Raw genomic sequence first — 18,208 nt, forward strand, 5'->3', positions numbered from 1 at the left:
GTGTTAGCTCGTGATTGATGCTCCAGATGAGTGTTGTCTTCTCCAAGCAGCTTTCTCCTGTTTCGAAGAGCTCACAAGTTTTGTGTTGTCTCCTCTGTGGGTTTGGTTCATAGCCTGTTATTTGTGGATTAGGTGTCTGCAGAGCCTTCAGCAAGTACTTTCTGTGGTCACAGTATGTACCAGTTAAAGCAAGGCCAAACAGAGAAGGTAAAAACATTTCATGCTGTGTGTGATTTGATCATTGTAAAGTTGAAAGGCTTCTCACCAGAAAGCAACCTCAGCTCCTTTTGCTGGGTCTGCTCTTAAGAGGAATGATGGGTGCCTGGGGCAGTTAAGCTGCCTCTTCTGCATTATCCTGCTAAGGTGGAGGACATGGGAAGCTCAGTTCTTTGGAAAAACTGTGTTTCCCAGAGCAGCATTCTTCACTAGCTTTGTTTATCCAGCAGTTAACTCTTGATTAGCTTTGTAAGGCCTTGAGTACAACCCAGAGGGCTTTTTTCTCTGCTTCATTCATGTGCTGAGACTGCAGCTGAAAGCTGAGGCGGTGAGTTCAGGAAGGAGCTTGAAAACCACTGCTGATAATAGAGACATGGAGGAATTGAGGACTTTCAGAAGAGACTGAGAGCTTCTGATCCAGTGCCCACTCAGTATGGGGCCACCCAGTGAGGTTGCTCAGGACCTTGAGCTCCTGAAGTTTGAAAGTTTGAATGTCTCTGAGGCCTCTCTGGCCCCCTCTTCCAGTGTTGGACCACCTTTAGGGTGTGTGTGTGTGGAGGGGAATGTTTCCTTATATTTAGCTTATACATACTTTTGTAGAATGATTTTTATAACACCTTGTCAGACTTCACAGACATAGGAGTAGCTGAATGTCTCTGACTGTCATCCTGAGGGTGCTGGAGCATGCAGGTTTCAAGGACAGCCCTTTAGCTGTGGGGTGACTTTGAGCTACTTGTTTTTGAACAGCTTTTAAATAATTTGTGTGCCCAGTCGTCTTGTTTTCACATGATGCTCGCTTTATCCATATGGCACTTTGCTGTTGATCATTGTTCATCATTTGTCCATTTTTGAGGAAGCTCTACTTCTGTGCTTTGTAGCTGGGGTCACGGTGCTTGCACAGCTCCATCAAGGCACAGCACACCAGAGCAACACTGAAGTGCTGCCATGGTGTGATATCAGCGATGCTCTTTGCTGTGCTGCTTGTTGCAGGCTTGATTGCTCCGCTTCTGGTTTAGTGCTGTGGTGGGGGAGCTGGGCTTACTTGGCTTCAAACAGTAACTGCTGCTGACACTGCAGGAGAGCGTGAGACACAGATCTTAGTCCTTAAGGGTGTCTTGATCATGGCTGGATTTATTAGCAGTGTATGAGGAGTCTTATATTTGTTCCTTCAGTTGTAGTATTCTGCCGGGTTCTCTTTGCTGGTTGCAAACTGCCAATGAGAGTTACGAACTATTGATGCTTTATTTCTGCTCATATAATCTTAAATGGAGTATGCTGACCCAAATGCTTCATTTGATGAAATTGTAGCTGAAGTAACTGGTTTCTCTTGTGCAGAACTAAAATTTTGGGAGGGGGAATGCATTCTGGTTTTGTGTGGAACAACTGCAGCCTATATTTCTGTCTCAAGGTCGATTGTATGGTGAACTTTCAGGTAGCATTGCTCTCACTGCATTTTTAGCTCCTGGAGCTGTTTGCAGGTATGAAGCATGTTTATGGGCTCAGCGGCTTGGATACTTAGGGGAGCCCTTCACCCATTTCTGGTCTCAATTGTTCCAACTTTCATGGCTGGAGAACACGTAGGTGTAGTTACGCCTTTGCTGTAGCCTTCCTCCGTTGTCCTCTGCAAAGGCAGGGGAAGGGCATTGCTACAGTCCTGCATTTCTCCCTACATTGCTGGTAGCTGCTGCTCAGCTCTGCCTTTTGCAGCTTAAGGCTTGTGTGGGCAGGCTGCTGCTTCATGGCAACAGTGGCTTTTCTCACCTCTCAGAAATTGTCAGCCTTTGGGTTGGTCTTCTGTTGGTGTGTGCTGCTGGGCACACTCGGGGAGCGATATGGCTGGTCTCTTCTGGTCCAGGTGCACAGAGATGATGGGCATCACCTGCCTTTTGACTGTAGCTCCCATGCCTGCCTTTTTCCAGTGTGATACATATTCAGCTCTAACTTGGCTTGCTCTAATTACAGGTTTAAATTTGCTTGCATGGTCTGTCATCCTCTGTACCCACAGTGAGTCACTGGTGAAGGAGCTGATCTTTCTTGTTAGAAGTAATGTGAGAAACCTGCTGTGTTTTTCCTTACAGTATCCCTTTTAACTTACCTGATTTCCTCCCAAAGAGTTTTCAATCAGTGCAGTGTGCAGTGTTTAGAGCTTCTGAATGACTTGGACACTCATTATCTGTAGGTTGATTTTTACGTTTGCAGCAAGTCAGACTATTGAGCTTATTTTCTGTATTGTTTTGTGCTTATATATAGATTGCATTGCAGCTAGGTAACTTAAGCGTGCAGTGCTATCAGAGCCCTTTGCTTCTTGTAGGTCTCTTCAGATCTAGTGCTGATGGCCAACAACTGGGGACGTCACCCTGAAATGTGAGCTGTGCCAGCCGGCTGTTTGGGTGGCGGGCAGCTTGCCATGCTGTAACATCCTGGAGATTTGTCCCCTAAATAGGGTAGTGCTTCAAAACCTGGGCTAACTAGAGGTGTTAAACTTTCCCCATTATACTATTCAATTACTTTAATTGTTCCTATGGTACCTTGGCAGAGACCTTTCTACATGTTATGTCAGCCTTATGTTTGGTTTTGATCAAAAAGCTTCTTTAATAGTTAATTACTGACTATTCCTGTGTCTGATGGCTGCAGGCTGGGCAGAGTTAAAGCTGGAGGACAGCAAAGCTGTATGTGCTTGTTGCAGTTGGGTCAGCGATTGCTGACTCACACAGGCATGTGTTCCAGGACCAGTGCTGAGCTGTCAGCCTTCAGGCTATGTACGAATCTACTTCAGAATTAAAAATGCAAATTGAAAGCATGGTACTATAGGCCAGTGCCATGATTTGATTGTTAGTGGCAGCACGGGGATAAAAGCAGAACAAATTTCTTCCTTGATCCCATTCCAGGCACTTCTATGATTTGCTTCACCTTTGCAAGCACAGGCTTCTGGGCGTAATGTTTTGAAATGTGGCTTGTTGCTCTCTGTCATCCCCACCTCCTGCTGTCACCAGGTGATGTTGCTCATAACTGTATGACGTTGCTGCACTGTTGGGTTTGTTGCTGCTTGCAAGTCATGTCGTGCAGTTCACAGTGCTTATATGGGCAGCGATGAAATTTTTGCAGTGTAAGCCATACTGATGGGCTTGCATGCCTCTCTTAGGAACAAGTTGTTGTGTGTGTTTGCCCTGTGTCCAGCAGTCCTTTCTTTTACTCTAATTTGGGCCAAACTGTATTTTTATCAACTTTGCTGTTTTTTTAAAAATCTTTTATCCAACTCTTCAAGGATATTTCTGCTTTGAAATCACGACCAGATACATGTATGTCCCTACAGTGTCTCAGAAGGAGGTCCTTCATTCCCTAAAAATAGTCTTAATTCTCCAAATCTTTCTAGATGAAGAGCACTGTATAGGCACGCGTAGCAGTTTAAAGCAGCTTCTGCAGTGCATGTGAAGATAAATATGGTGAAGTGGGAGTCTGTGCTTTTCTCTTTTCCTTCTTTAACACAAAGCAGTCATTCTTAATCTGTTATTAATAGCTAGAGCAGGTTTTTGCTAAGGCCTTGGTAAGAAACAGAGCAGGAAAATGTTGTCCTTCGCACCCACTGCTTTTATGGTACTGCTGTATGTGTAAGTTCATCTTATTTCAGGCTTGTTGATTGATACGGATACCTAAACACTGCAGCTGTGTGGGTTTTTAAAGAACAGCGAACTGCTTCCCATGGCACAGCCGTCAGATGTGATAACAGGGCCTCGTAGTAGTAACCTTGGATGGGCAGCAAAGCTCCTTTGGGAAGACACTTGACCTCCTGTTGCCAGGGCATACGTTCGGATTACTTGCTTAGTTTCTTTAGGGATGCTCCCTGCGGCGTTCTGTGAAGTTGGGCTGTAAGTGCAGCCACATTCTCAGAAGTCTGTTCTCAGAAGTGTGGTGCTGGGCACTTCCCAGCTGACTTGGTGCTTTGTGCCTGTCGCTCATCCGAACAGAGAATTATTTATCACAGCAGAAAATATCCATGGCAACTAATTCGCCAGTTCTGTGAATCTTCATGATTTTTGAAGTTTCTCTTTCTTTGTGAAATGCACAGGGGTGGTTCCACAAACTTTTTTTTTCAGGTCTTCTACAACTGTAAGGAGTGATGGCTCTTCTTGGAAACGTGTGAAAAATACACCGGTCCCAGTTCGGAAGATGGGGTGAGTTTGGGTGATTTGGCTGCAGAATGGGCATGGGTGACTGAGATGTGCTTATGCCGGTAGGATGGAGACATGCCCCTTTATCCCCAGATGGATTGTGCATGAGTGGAGATTATGTGATTAAATAAGCACCTTTTTGTCTTAAAAATGTGGAGATGATATGCAGCAGGTGGAGGTGTCACCTGTGCCTGCAGCTTGTTAAGAGTTGATGAAGTTAAGTTCTAGCCTTTGGTTTGAAATCTGTTTTGGAGGCATGTGGATGTGAGCTGGGGTGGTGCTGCCTGGCTAGGTGTCAGGGCTGTGTACTTCAGAAGCCCCGTTCTTTTATTTTTAAAAGTCTGAGACCTTCCAGCTTTGCTGTTTCCAAGTGTGTGCATTACTGATGTTGGATGCTGTTTACATACCGTTTATTATTCCCAAGTTACCACTGAGATGTTGCCCAGTAGAGCTTGTGGAGCAAAAAGCACTACAGGTTTATAGTGTGCGGTCAGGTGAAAATGACATATGACTTAATTATATCCAAACAGTTTTTTCCTTTCCTTGTCAGTTGGGTCTCTTGTGGCGTGTGTTGGTGAGAGACTGCTGCAGGCTCTCCATCTTTAAATCTCTCTTGGGATGTAATTTTTATAAGCAGGAGGGAAGAGAATACTCAAACCCAAAGTTGTTTTGCGATGGTACAGAAGGTGATGATCCTCTTAATACTGTGTAATTTGTATTGGGCGTGCAAGGTGCGCTATCAGCGCACATGGCTGATACACAAAACTTCCATTGTCTTGAGAAAACCTGTAGGATCCCCTTTTGAAGCTGGTGTGGTGTTGATGTTCACAGTAGCCATATCCTGCCAAGGACTGATTAGGAGTACTGTGTGGCTTGGTACTAGCGTATAGTGTTTGAACAATGTAATTTGATTTTTTTTTTGTAGATGTTATAAGATTACATCACATTAGTCCTAGTATTTGCTTTGTAATGTCTTTATTAATGGATGAATGCACTCACAGCCAGTCTGTGGATGATACTAAATGGAGCAGAGAGGTTGCCACCTCAGAAGGCAGGTCTGGATCCTTCTGCATTTCTTCTGAAATCCATGATTTCGTGGCAGACTGGAGGAACAGGATGATGGGAACCTCATGATGTTCAGCAAAGGTGAACAAGATGACTAGGAGTCATCAGAGGTCAGCTGTCTCTTTGGCTGCGCTAGCAGGATGCACCCAGAATGTCGAGGGAAGGGATCATGCCCTCTGCTCAGCACTGGGGAGGCCCATCTCGGCTGTGGGTCCAGTTTGGGGGTCACCAGCACAAGGCTGCAGTGGTGAAGGGATGTGGGTGTGCTCAGCCTGGAGCGGAGGAGGAACAGGGGAGATCTTACAGCTGCTCACAGCTACGTGATGGGAGCTGCAGGGAGGACAGAGCCTGGCTCTGCTCGTGACAGAATGAGGCAATGGGCTGGTACCAGAGGATGGGAAATCCTACGTGGTCACAAGGAAACAAGTTTTAAAGGGGAGTGAGGGCTGAATACTGGGATAGGTGTTTGGAGAGGTGGAGGAGGCTCTTGACTATATTCAAGCTGTGGCTAGACAAAGTCCTGAGCAACCTGATCTGGTTGCTTGTGCTCACAGCAGAAGATTGGACCTGAGGCCTCCTGAGTTGCCTGCCAAACTCAGTTAATGTACTATTCTTCATTATTTGGTTTCTGATGCTTAAAACTTGGTATGTTTGTCTTCAGCTCTCCAGATACTTGAAGGAGGATGAAGGAAAGCCATGTCATATCTGTGGCTTGCCCATTGTGCCGGAGGAGCACCTGTGCCTGGATGCTTTAGGCTGTTTCATAGAATTTCCCACTTCCATGGCACCCTTCACTTACTCTCTTTTTTTTTTTTTTTTTTTTTTTCCTCTCGCTGGTTCATGTTCCGCTGCCAGTATCAGGGACAGATAGCTGTAGCTGGGTGCTGGCTTTTGGGAGGGCAAGAGAGCTGCGTCAGCGAAGTGCCTGATGGCAAGAGCTGTGTGGGGAGGTCTCTAAATGTGAAGTGAGGAGATCTGATCAGGGCTTACAGAGCATTGGGTGTGTACTGATAACCAGTGGTTTACTGCATCCTTCTGGTCCTTGTGTTGTACCTGCTCTGCTCGTTTCACAGGTGAGAGTCATGTCACAGCTGGGGGAGTGGGAAGGGAGGAGCTGCAGGTATGTCCCCTGTGGTCTGGAGCTCTGCTATGCCTTGCATTTGGAAGTGAGCAGGATGCACTTAGAAAACTGAAAAGCCGCTTTGTTCAAGAATCGGGACACTGGTGCTTTCAGTATAGCTTGAACAATGCAATCTCACCATGCACTCTGTGCTGTTCTAAAGTTGATTTTTTAATAGTACTGAGAGTTCGGCTTTGTAAAAGCTAGCGTTACTCATCCAGCCCTTCCAGCTCTCCATTCCTGCACTGCTTGTGGTTGTAGTACTTCTTTTAAAAAATCGGTACAATTTTATTCTCTAAAGTTGTTAAGTTGGCCCCTCAGTTGAGGGAAGGGCTGCTGCCTGACACTGGGACAGCCTGAGGATTGGCAAGCTAATATAAATGCATGTCTGAGATTTATGATGTGATTAGACTGTGTTTTACTGGTATGTCATGGTTTTATTAGTTAAAGCTTATAATAAATACAGTGTTTTGCTGGCTTGCTTAGGTAGGTAAAGACCTGGTTGGGTTTCTGATCCCTTTAGGAGTAGGATTTGCTTAGAAGCTGAAACAGAAATGTGTTTTCTTACCTGTTCACTTTTGCTTGTGTAGTCTCTGGAAGTCGTAGCTGTGGTGCTGCCCTTGAACTGTTTTCCGATGAGCTGCATTTTTATGTAGGTGAACTTTGAGTATGCACTGGGTGAGGCATATCTACCTCTTCCTCTCTGTCCCTTTCTTTTACACCACAAGAAAAGCAGTAAAGACTTCTGCTTTGAAATGGAAAACCTGTGAATGCAAACTCTTTGGAAGTTTAGTTTTAAATTTGGAAGTTGACTTGCAGAGGTCTAGCAAGTTGTCTTTTGTTGCCCTGTAGTAAGCCAGTTTTTTCCTCCTTAGAGCCTGTAGGCATCAAGCCCTGAATTGTCACTTCTGAGTACCTTTAGATGATGCAGCACTGTGTCTCAGCACAGATAAGGTCTGTAATTACTGGATTGGATTGAATTCTACTTCACATCTGCAGCCCTAAGCTGCCTTTACAGTACAGTAATGAAATATCTCTCTGGCTGCCCATATCCAATATTCTCTGTTTTGGGGACATTACAGGTTAATGTATTGCCTGTCATCCCCTGCTTTAGAGACAGCATAAAGCATGTGCCACGGGAAAAAGACTGATTTAATCATGACTTTTACGTTTGATTTCCAAATGTGCAATACCTGTAACAAGCTCAGTGATTGTGAGAGTCAAGTTCTGCCGTTAGTGTAGATGGGGCACTGAGAGCTTTAGGGGAACATCCCTATGGATGCTGCAGGGAAGCAGTGACATTTGTTTGTAGTGAAGCACTGCGAGCTTGCCAGTGGAGATTTCCTCTGTAAGGTGACTGCTGTGCTATGCTCTGGGTTTCACAGGGTAAGGCTGGATTGTTGTAATGGGAGTAGGAGATCTGTAGTCTTTGACGCAGTGTGGTTTTAATATTGTTGTGAACTTGGTCCGAGGGATCTGTAGTTCTAGGAAGGAAGAATTTGTGAAGTAATTGGCTTCAATGTCAGTAGTAAGCTTGCTTCTAATCATAGCAGGCATTGCCCTGAAGCAGGGCGTCATCACAGCTATGGAGGGGAATTACATTTTTGTGTCACATTCAATACACCATTCTTTAGATATTTTTGCTGTTTTTCATTTGCCTTGTAAAGGAAATAAGTTAAATCTAGCAAGCTTTTTGTCCCATGTGTCATGTAAGTAAACTCTGCTGTTAGCATTAAGTGTATTTTTAATTGTGGTTTATTTATGGTACTGCTGGTTTACCTGTGCTGTTGATTTTTCATACAACTAACCAAGTGTTAATAACCCATGGCAGGTATATGTTACGGTAAACCCACATACTGCCAGCAGGAATCATAGAATCATATGATGGTTTGGGTTCGAAGGGACCTTAAAGACCATCTAGTTCCACCCCCCTGCCCTGGGCAGGGACATCTTCCACCAGACCAGGTTGCTCCAAGCCCCGTCCAGCCCGGCCTTGAGCATCTCCAAGGATGAGGCACCCACAGCTGCTCTGGGCAACCTGTGCCAGGGCCTCACCACTCTCACAGTAAATATCTTTAGAAGTATTCCCTGCCCATACAAGACTATGGGATAAGGTTTTGTTGATCAGACTTTTTTGTTGCCCAAACCTGGGATCAATACCTTGCATTGTGGTTGGCAGCAGGGTGTACGTGGCTGCTGGTCCCATATCGTCTTGCTGGGGTTGGAGCCTAAGATGTGCAGAAGTCTTGATGGAGAGTGTGTTGTAGGTGAGCTTGGGCCTCACCCCTGCTGCCACATCGAACCAGAGGTTCCCTGGTAGGAATTGCTTTAAGAAAAGCCACAGTGCATCAGATCTTGCATCAAAAAAAAATGTTGGCTTTTCAAGGAGCATTTAGAGGACATGCAAGAGTTGCATGTGAATTGTTGATACTTAGCTTGTAGCATGTGTCTGGGACCACTGCTTTCCCCCCCCCCCCCCCTACTGAGTATATCTTCGTCAGATGGGAGGAGAACAAATACAAAACGCAAGACCCGAACTTGTTGTTGTGGACCTGCCAGTTGAGGTGTGATGGGCTTTGGGGTGATGAGGTTTGCCTGGAGTTGCAAAGCTGTCTTTCACCCTAAATGTTTTTACTGTACTTGATAATGGGAGAAAATATGGGGAGTTTCGTTGGCTTTGTACAGGACTAAACCAAAGACAACAGTGGTAATGTATGGTATGTTGAGGGTGGATTTATAGCCTGAGGGGTGTAAAGCTAGCAGAAATGCTTAAAATCACTGTCTGGTTTCAGTGTGCTCTTGTGATTGAAATTAGTGAAGGCACATTAGAGTACGTGGTGTGAAGTGCGCCTTTTATCTCTTTAATAGAACCTCAAGAGTAACGTTTCTGCTGCAGCAGATCTCTATAAAGAGAATCTGCTCCCATGTGCAAGTACTGTAGTCTGAGCAGATTAGTTTAGTTTTAAGCAAGCATGAATATGATGTGATCTAGCTTGTTTACTTGGGAAAAAGAGCATTTTACTACTTTTTCACTGGTGTGTAGTTCTTAAGATGTTGATACAATTCAGGGTTTAAACCTGCTTTTTTTCCCTGCATCTCCTTACAAGACTGAAGAAATAAAAATGGGGAAAGAAGATTAAAAAGTGAATTTTCATGCATAAAAGTACTTTGGTGTACCCTGGGAAGAAAGGAGGAGGATGAACACAGCTTTTTTTCAACTGTATGAAGTTATGCTCTGAATACTAGCTAAGCTTTCTTCTGCAGCTCAGCTGGGGTCTTTCTCCTCCCCTGAGGACACTTGCCATGTCCTCCCTGCAGTACTTTGGGCTCCTTTGGTGGTAAAATTCCAGCAGCTGAACCTGCTAGGGTGAGATCCCTGGGGCTCGTTGTCCTTCCTGGTGGCTGCTAGAAAGACATGGGACCTTCTTAGATGTGCTTAAATGGAGGAGCACGTGTATGCAGAGGGTGGCTTTTAGACCAATTTTGGCCATTCTTATGTGTGACCTGCCATAATGCTTTCATATAGAAGTTCGTTATTCGATATATTACAAAGCTATGCAACAGAATTCATCTCTCTTCTGTTGGCTGGATAAGATGTAAAGCTGTGAAAAAGATTCAGAGAACTGGTTTCCTTCTGGTGCTGAGCTGTCCTTGTCAATGTTTGTTTTCAGAGGTGTATCTATATCTCATACCATATTGGGGTACTGTGTATCAATACACTGATAGCTGGTTAAGGCACGTGGCAAATACCTTTCTGCTTTTCCGGTTATCACTTCTGTTTTTTTCTGCGCTGGCAAAGTAACCAGCTGTTGCCCCTGTGTATGTTAGCTCTTTGCTTGCTTCATCCTGTTGAAATTGTTCTCATTAGCAAAGAGAAATCTCTATTCTGTCTCAAGCAGTATAATTTTGAAATTGTTGGGGAGGCAGAGGAGGCAGGCATTTAAAGAAGGTAAGCGTTTCATGCGTCTCCTATGGAAATGAAAGTTGCTGAGGCTGAAGCTAAAAATAAACTGTTCCCAGCCCTGTCCTTTTGATGGGAACTGCTGGGCACAAGCTCTTGGGCACTCAGCAAGACAGGTTGTTAATGCCCCTTTATGAAGCACCAGGGCCTGGACCTGCAGTGGGGCTTTGGGACCTGCTGGCAAAATCCTTCTGCTTCCCAAGAGCCTGAGCAGCTGGGTGGGCTGGGTCGGGTCGCCTGGCTGAGCAGAGCTCCTGTCATTGTTCGCTTTTGTAATACATGTAAGGTGGGATTCTTTGGAAGTCCCTTGGCTTCTGAAATGAAATATAGTGACTTTGAATAAAGTGCTGATGCTGCTTTTGTGGATGTGAACCTTGACTTTGTGGAGGAGACAGGTGGGATGGCAGCTGATTCTTCTTGAGAAGGTGTGAAAATGTCCTGTGAAGTGCTGCTTGGGAGACTAGCACCTAGACTTGACTGTAACCAGAGGAGCATGAAGCTGGTGAGAACAGAGGGCAGGTCTCTGTCTGTGCCAAAGCAGCTCCAGTATGTCTGCCTTAAAAAACCCCAAGCATCTTATTGCACCACTGAAGTTTCCTTGCAACACAGTATACTAAAATAACACTGAAAGTCTGGTTTGAGCAGTTGGGAAATTTGCTTAAAGCTGTAATTCATTCTTGCCTATGCATGAGAGCAGTCCCTTGTGAAGGTCACTGACTTTGCCTTCCCTCTTCGCTGTACGTTTAACTCTTCTGTTCCTGGTAATCCGCAGACAATATCCATAGGATTTTTCAGGAAGACACTGATCCCAATGTAGAGTGTTGGCATGACTTGAATCCCCAAGATAAATTTCTGAAAATACCTGTACATACGTCATACAGCTGTGTATTCCTGCATGCGTTCTCCTGGAGGGAATGTGGTGTCCCTAGCACTGGAGCAGTCCAACTGTCTTCCTGGCATTTACTTGGTGAAGGTAGATACACCAACACAGTGTCGCCCAGTGCTTGCTTGTCATTTTGGAGTTTTGGACAGATTATATGATACAGTATAATTTATATATAATAATACAATATATTACTGATAATACACAATATATGGCACTACTATATATATGATACAGTATGAATTAATTATATCACACACACATATATATAAATTGTATATGTGCATAAATCCTAAATTTAATACCTGGCCCTAACTGTTGTAACTTTTTTCCATTCTTCATCCTTGGTTGGCTTGATTGACCCTGCTGAGCAGTGTTCATCTAAGGAGGCTGATGCTAATGAAAATGTGACTGTTCAGGAGGCGGTCTTGAGGCGCTAACACTGAAATACCTGTTTTGGGCATTCAGTCTTGCAGGTGAAGCAGTTGAGATGTCAGGTCTGTCCAGAAGTGGTTGGACAAGGTCACTTAGGCATCTGCAGGGTTTGATTGAAGATATCTTCAAATCTGAATTGTGGGCCAGTAAGCAGTTAACTCAGTTTCTATCTTAATAAAAGCTCTTGGCATCTCTGGTGACTGAAAAGCCAGCTGCCAAAATTTCTTTATTTTTTGGGTAGTGTCATAAGGAATGGGAAAGGTCTTATGTTGTGTCACACTGTCCCATGCACTCACATTGCAGACATGTTTTAATATCCTGCTTGCGTTTTCCCCTCTCTGTTTCATCAGTTCTTATGGAGAAAAAAATGCTGTTCATTGGATTGCTACCTCCTGTGCTCCTCAGGAGTGTGTCCCCAAAGGATAATCTTATTTCATAGGTAATGGAGATTGTGGAGGTACCTTAAATACCCAAGTGTCTCATTCAGTTTTCATGTTCCCTTCTTCTGCTGAGACTTGAGTAGCAATGTTGTGCCCGCTACACAGCAACTTGAAGTGGTTCTGAAAGACAGGTAGCTGTGTCTGATATCTCTGCAAAGAAGAGGTAATTGCTACCAGAAGTAGGTTAAGCTGATTGTAGAGCTGAACACTTTTTTTGGTCATGGAATAAAATTTCTGGGTTGCAGGAGGCCTCAGAAACTGCTGTTGTCCACTGATGTAGAGTTTTTGCCTTGAGCGGAAGCATCTGTTCGTTGTGTTTGGTGAGAAAAAGCAATTGAATGAACAGCTTTCCAAATCTGTGCTGGCACACACCTAGAAACCAGCCTTTATGCTGTACAGTAGATAAACCTGTAGCAAGGCAGTTGCTGAACTTGTTCACAGTCGAGGGCTGAGAGGCAACAGTTAGGTGAGGTGTTAAATGTGAGATTTTAGCTTTGTCTTCTTGTGCCAAGGCCTTAAAACAGAGGAAGAAGTATGTCTGTGCAACCATGTGGGCTTTGCATCTAGATATCTAGCTGTAAGAAATATTTCACACAGAAATTCTGTGCTGTAATTTTAGCGTTGTTTGAAAGTAGTCACAAGTGCGATGACTTCAAAAGTGATGTTCAAGGTCAGAGGCAGTGTCTCTGAAGAAAATTTGTTTGGTACTGAAAACATTAACGTTGATGGTAACTAGCATGAAGAGAGCTGCTTGCAGCTATGGAAAAATTCTTGAAAGCAAGCTCTTCAACCCACACTTGGTCTCAGAAAGACTAGGTAAGTCTTGTGCTCAGAGCAGATACACCCCTAAACTCTATAGTCTGGAAAACCAGGATATTTTTACCATTCTGAATACTGTAAATATGAAGGCACATCAGCAGGATAGGAATAAAAGTCTGATCTTAATATTGACTGTGCTGTGCCTTCTGTGCTCTACGCTCTTGGACGTGGTGGAGGGTGTCCCTGCCTGTGGCAGGGGACTGGAACTAGATGATCCTTAAGGTCTTTTCCAACCCAAACCATTCTGTGGTTCTATGATACGATTCTATGGTGGTGAGAAAATACAAACATGAGCAGACTATGGCTGATCTTTACTTTGATTATTACGCAAGTAATCATATAAGTTCCCAAGGGCTGAAGGACCAGTAAAAACTTAAAAGCAGAGGCTGTAACAAGAAAAATTACTGCTTGAGACTCTCATCTGCTGGTATTGCATTTATTTCAGTGTTCTTGTGTAGTAACAGCATTTGTCAAATTAACGTTCTGTATCACCATTTGTTGTTTGTTCTTGCTTAAAAATGAGCCACCATGCATGTAAGTCATGTGTTGCCCAGGTCTTAGTTTATACTAACTTCTGTGGAGATGATGGGATCTGGACCAGACCTTCCATAAACTTCTAATTAATGCAGTAAATGTGGCAGTACTACTACCCACAAATCTTGGTGGGTTTTTTCCCCTCTGGATCTTTAGCATTTTTGCTTGGAAAGTAATGAAAATGGTGAACTGCTGTGCTTCCTGTGGCATTTTTAGAAGAGGCGAACAGGGTTTCTAACAGGGTTTTCTTGAACACTGAGCGTGTGCCTGCCTCCTGCGAAGCTGCTGGTGTTGCTGCTGGGCTGCAAGCTCCAGGCTCTGTCCAGCAGTTGCAGTTTGGCACTTTTTCATATGTGTTTGTAGTTACCTGAACATACCCCTGAACTGAGCTTTTATCATAGGGAACTACATCTAGGCAACTAGTCAGAGGGGAGCCTAAATGGGAGAAAAGCCCGTGCATTCAAAATACAGGTGAGGGAGTGCCGAGGGTGATACAGGTGTGCCTGTGTCTTTTGCCCAGAAGCTTTTTGTTGTTGTGCCTAGTGTTGTTACAGTCGTTGGCAATGTCGTTGCAGGAGATGCAGCTCCTTATGCAGAGCCCAGCTTGCTGCAGCCTTCCCCCTGCCCAGCTGTACACTAATGGCTTTGCTAAAGATGCTGACCTCATGGTTTGGGTTTCTCAGCTGAGATGGGCAACTGTGTGTCACATCTATTGTATCAGCTGTGGGCTAATTGCTGTAAACGGGACACTTAGTATACTCTTACGGGGTTTCCTTTTGGCCAAGTACTAGGGTATTTTCCCAACCAGATACACTTTGCTTTGCTTTCCCTGTGCTGAGCTCCTTTGCAGCCTGTCATTCTGCTTCTGCTGGAAAGGGAGGAGTAAAAGCCCTTTTTGGGAGGTTGCAGCAGTGCTGCGTTGGAGCAAAGCTGTGGTTGTGCAGTGTCACACCAGCATGGAGAGCTTTTCTTGTCCTACAGAAGAAGGTGAGGGTTCACCCTGGGGAGCAGGTGAAGCCACTCACCCGAACCAGTGGCTTGAAGAGCTCTTTCTGGGTGCCCTGGTCTACAGGGCTGATAGCCTTATCAGCTGGGGCCACCACCAGCCCCTCCAGAGGCAGACAGGAGATAGCATGACATGGTGGAAGGAGTGGGGAAGCTTACTGGGAACTTTTTTTTAATCATTTGTTTTATTTCTTCATTTTTTTCATAAAAAAAACCAATGCAAAATCCCTTTGCCAGACCCTGTCTTACACTTGCTGATACCTGCTCAGTGGCTTACCTTTTTCCCCCCTCCTGATCACTGCTGAGCTTTCCTGGCAGAAAACTTGCACTGTGCACATGGGAGAGTCATAAACGTGTTATAAAAGCTAATCCTGAAGAACGTGAATCTAGGTAGATTGCTTTTAGAGTATCCTTTTATTTGGGGTGGAAATCTTGTTTGTGGGAGCACTGTAGGAGCAGAACATCTCTTTGGGGAATGAGGGGAAGGGAACTGGGGTACATCTATGTGTTTTGATGTGGTTCTGATGTTAGCAGTAAAAGCATTTCTCAGTTTGTGTGCATTTATACAGGCTTTACACAGTGTTTTTTGGGGAAACAAGAGGCTGTGTGCTTGGCTCTCTGCTTGGATATGTTATACATTTGGAGGAGATTGCCTGTTGACAAGCCAAATGGGGCTAGCTGTGCTGTTCAGCCATCTAGCCAGCAGGTCTGCCATACATTTATTTAAGAAAAGCAGGGGGGAGGCCTGGGTGTTCTCAGAGATGTTTCAGCTGGGCAATGCTGTTGATTTTCTTGACCTGACCATCTATTAAACCTGTGTGCTTCTCCAGTAGTGAATTTTCTGACACTCAGTTACATCGAAGATGCCTCTGACCTGAAAGTGCTAACGTTTGCTTAATGCGCTTGTGAGATTTTGCATTAAACCTTTATGGCACACAGTGTCAGGGATGAGTGCACTGCCTTGTCCTACACTGCAGCGGGGTGGGTGAGAATGTTTCTGACAGATTACTTTCCCCAAGCTCCCTTGTAGTTTTTGTGGTGTGTTTTTTTTTTTTTTTTTTTTTCTTTGTGAAGCATGGAGAACCAAGTTCTATTTGTACATGATGCAAAGCAGAAGTGTCTTTGGGGTTTTTCCTTGCAGAGGCTTGCCCTGCACTGGGGCAGGTGTTGCAGCCAAACTAAAGTGGCAAAGCACTAGAGAAAGGAGTGTGAAACCCAGATTGCTTCACTGCATCCATTTATTTACCGCAGAGGTTTACAGTCAAGTCAGCCCTAAATCCTTGCTTGTGCAGTGTTAGCTGAGGCTCATTGGTGTTGGGTCCCAGGTGTGGGTAGGGGCTTGGCCCAGAAGTCAGGTTGGGAAGCTGCTGGACAGGTCAGGGATGGGTGGGAGTATTCTTGTGATCTGTGGAGGGTGCCTGATCTGCGGGCATCCCTCCGGCTGGTGAGGATTGCAGCCCGGATTGCAGGCTTTCCTTTAAACCCGATCGTTGCTAATCTGTGCCCATCCTGACTGCAGCCAGTTGCAGATTAATCGGCCTTTAAATAGAAGTAAATCGCATTTTTTTACAGAAATCTCAGGACAACGCTTACCATATGCTTGTTTGGGGCTTGTTTGTGATTTGGTAGGTTTGGTGAAGGCGAAAAGAGGAAGGAAAAAAATAATCTGAGCTATTTGTCATGTGGAGCTTGCGGTTTGTGAGAGCTGTGCTGAACCAGCTTGTGATGTGCTGAACGTGAATACTGCTTACTGTGTGAGCTGGGGAAAATACCTCCCGAGCCACGCGCCTGCTTTCTCTTGGGCATTTGTGTTCTGGAATTGAGTCATCACAAAAATCCTTTTTCCTTCAACCAAGGGAGAGCAATAACCCCAAGAGGTTTGGTGTCCACACTTACATCCCCTAATTTCAGGCACGTGAGCTTTTGGCCTCAAAATAAAACCAGTTTTAAAGTGCTTTTTGGAATTTCTCATGCATAAAGGAGAATGCAGAGATTTCACTGGCTTTATACCCCCAATTATTCTGAACAAAGGACGTGCAAAACCTCAATTTATTAGGAAATGTGCCAGGAAGCACTTGCAGGTTTCTGTAACCCAGCTAGGGGGCTGCTCTGCCTGAAATGTTTTAAAGGTTCTTGTATTGATGATGGGATGCCGGTGACTGTGAAACTGGGCACCAGATTTCAGTGCAGATTAACTGCTTGGGCTCAGAGGATGCCGAAGTGGCAGTGGCATAGGACTGGAGGCTGGTGCCGAGGTGGGGAGGGAGCCACTGGCCGGCACAGGCGACGTTGAGGAGGCGGTGGTGGCACAACAGCCTTTTGTTGTCAGGGTGAGATGGGGAGCGCGCAGCTCCTGTCCCTGCACTGTATGGCAGTGCTGGTGGGGTCACTGAAGGATCAGAGAGCTTGACCTAATCCAGATAGTTGTTAGACTATGAATTCTATATGGAAATCCTTGTGCGTTGTCCAGAGTTGGTTCGTGCTTTGTGGAACACAAGCAGAGAGCAGCATCCCGTGGGAAGAGGGAGGCTTGCTGCTGAACCGTGTGGCAGATGGGCACAAACGGCCTTTCCTGCACCCTGAGTGCTTGTAACTGCACTGCCTTTTGTGCTGCCCCCCACTCTAGTAATGAAACAAAATCTCCTGAGAGAAATTTCCATCTGCAATTAACTAAGAGAAGGATCAGCCTGATTACCCTTGTGGACTGTGGTGATTGTTCTCCATCATCTTAGGGAAAAAAAAGAAAAAGAAAAGGTACTGAAAGTATTTCAATGCATTGCTTATACTGTGAGCCAGGCAGAGTGTAAATCCATTCGGTGTCACCTCTTTTCTGTCCCGATCTATTGCATTGCCCAATTTTGCTTATTTTGTTTCCTGGTCCTTGATTTTTGTTCTTGCCTCTGCCTGCATTAGGCTCTGCAGCTTACTCTAAAGGGCATTTCCCAGTTATGCAGCTGGTACAAATATTTCTCTATGGCTGCAGAGCCCTTAACTTAGTTAATCATATGATACTTTTCAGGGGGATGGGAAAATGAAATGAATAAACTGGTTTCAACTTAATCCATGGAAGATGCAGTGGCAAGTTGGGAGAGGTCAGTGGTGTAAGAAGCAGCAAGGCTTTCCAGTTCCTCTCTTTTCCAGGGTAAACAGGATTTAAAAAGTGTTTTTTTGTCTGAACTTCTGAATGTTTCCAGGTTGCCATATAGTGGAGAAAGCAAAGGCAGAGATTAGTATGGTCCCTGTGTAATCAGATGTGGAGTGATGAGGGGTCAAACATCTACACTTTCACCACAGAGAATGGTCTTCATGTGTGTAATGTTAACAGAAGTGAAATAATCTTGTTGCACAAACGCAAGCAATGAGAGGTCTGCACAATTTCTCTATTAAATGTCTGTGTTTTGAAATACTGGTAAGAAGTAGTAGCAATTAGCAGACTCAGCCAGAGGGATGCTTCGCAGCCATTTATAGTTGGGTTTCCTGCCTGTTTCTGGTGATGTACTCTGCTTCTCTGTCAGAACGCCCACATTTAAATGAACTTCAATGCGCATTTGCCTTTTTTTG

General features: G+C 44.8%; 1 protein-coding gene across 2 annotated transcripts in view; it reads left to right on the forward strand.

The window, feature by feature from the left end:
- Window positions 1-18,208, forward strand: part of OSBP2 (oxysterol binding protein 2) — a 116,829-nt gene that overhangs the window by 3,740 nt on the left and 94,881 nt on the right. Inside the window, exon 2 of one of the 2 annotated variants that reach the window (XM_040607350.1) lies at window positions 4,311-4,388. The exons of the other annotated variant lie outside the window; for it this stretch is intronic. Coding sequence (XP_040463284.1) covers window positions 4,311-4,388 — 78 coding nt within the window. The remainder of the gene's footprint in view (window positions 1-4,310; window positions 4,389-18,208) is intronic. 2 annotated transcript variants of the gene reach the window in all.

Source organism: Falco naumanni, chromosome 1 (genome assembly GCF_017639655.2).
Source record: "Falco naumanni isolate bFalNau1 chromosome 1, bFalNau1.pat, whole genome shotgun sequence".
Lineage (NCBI taxonomy): Eukaryota > Metazoa > Chordata > Aves > Falconiformes > Falconidae > Falco > Falco naumanni.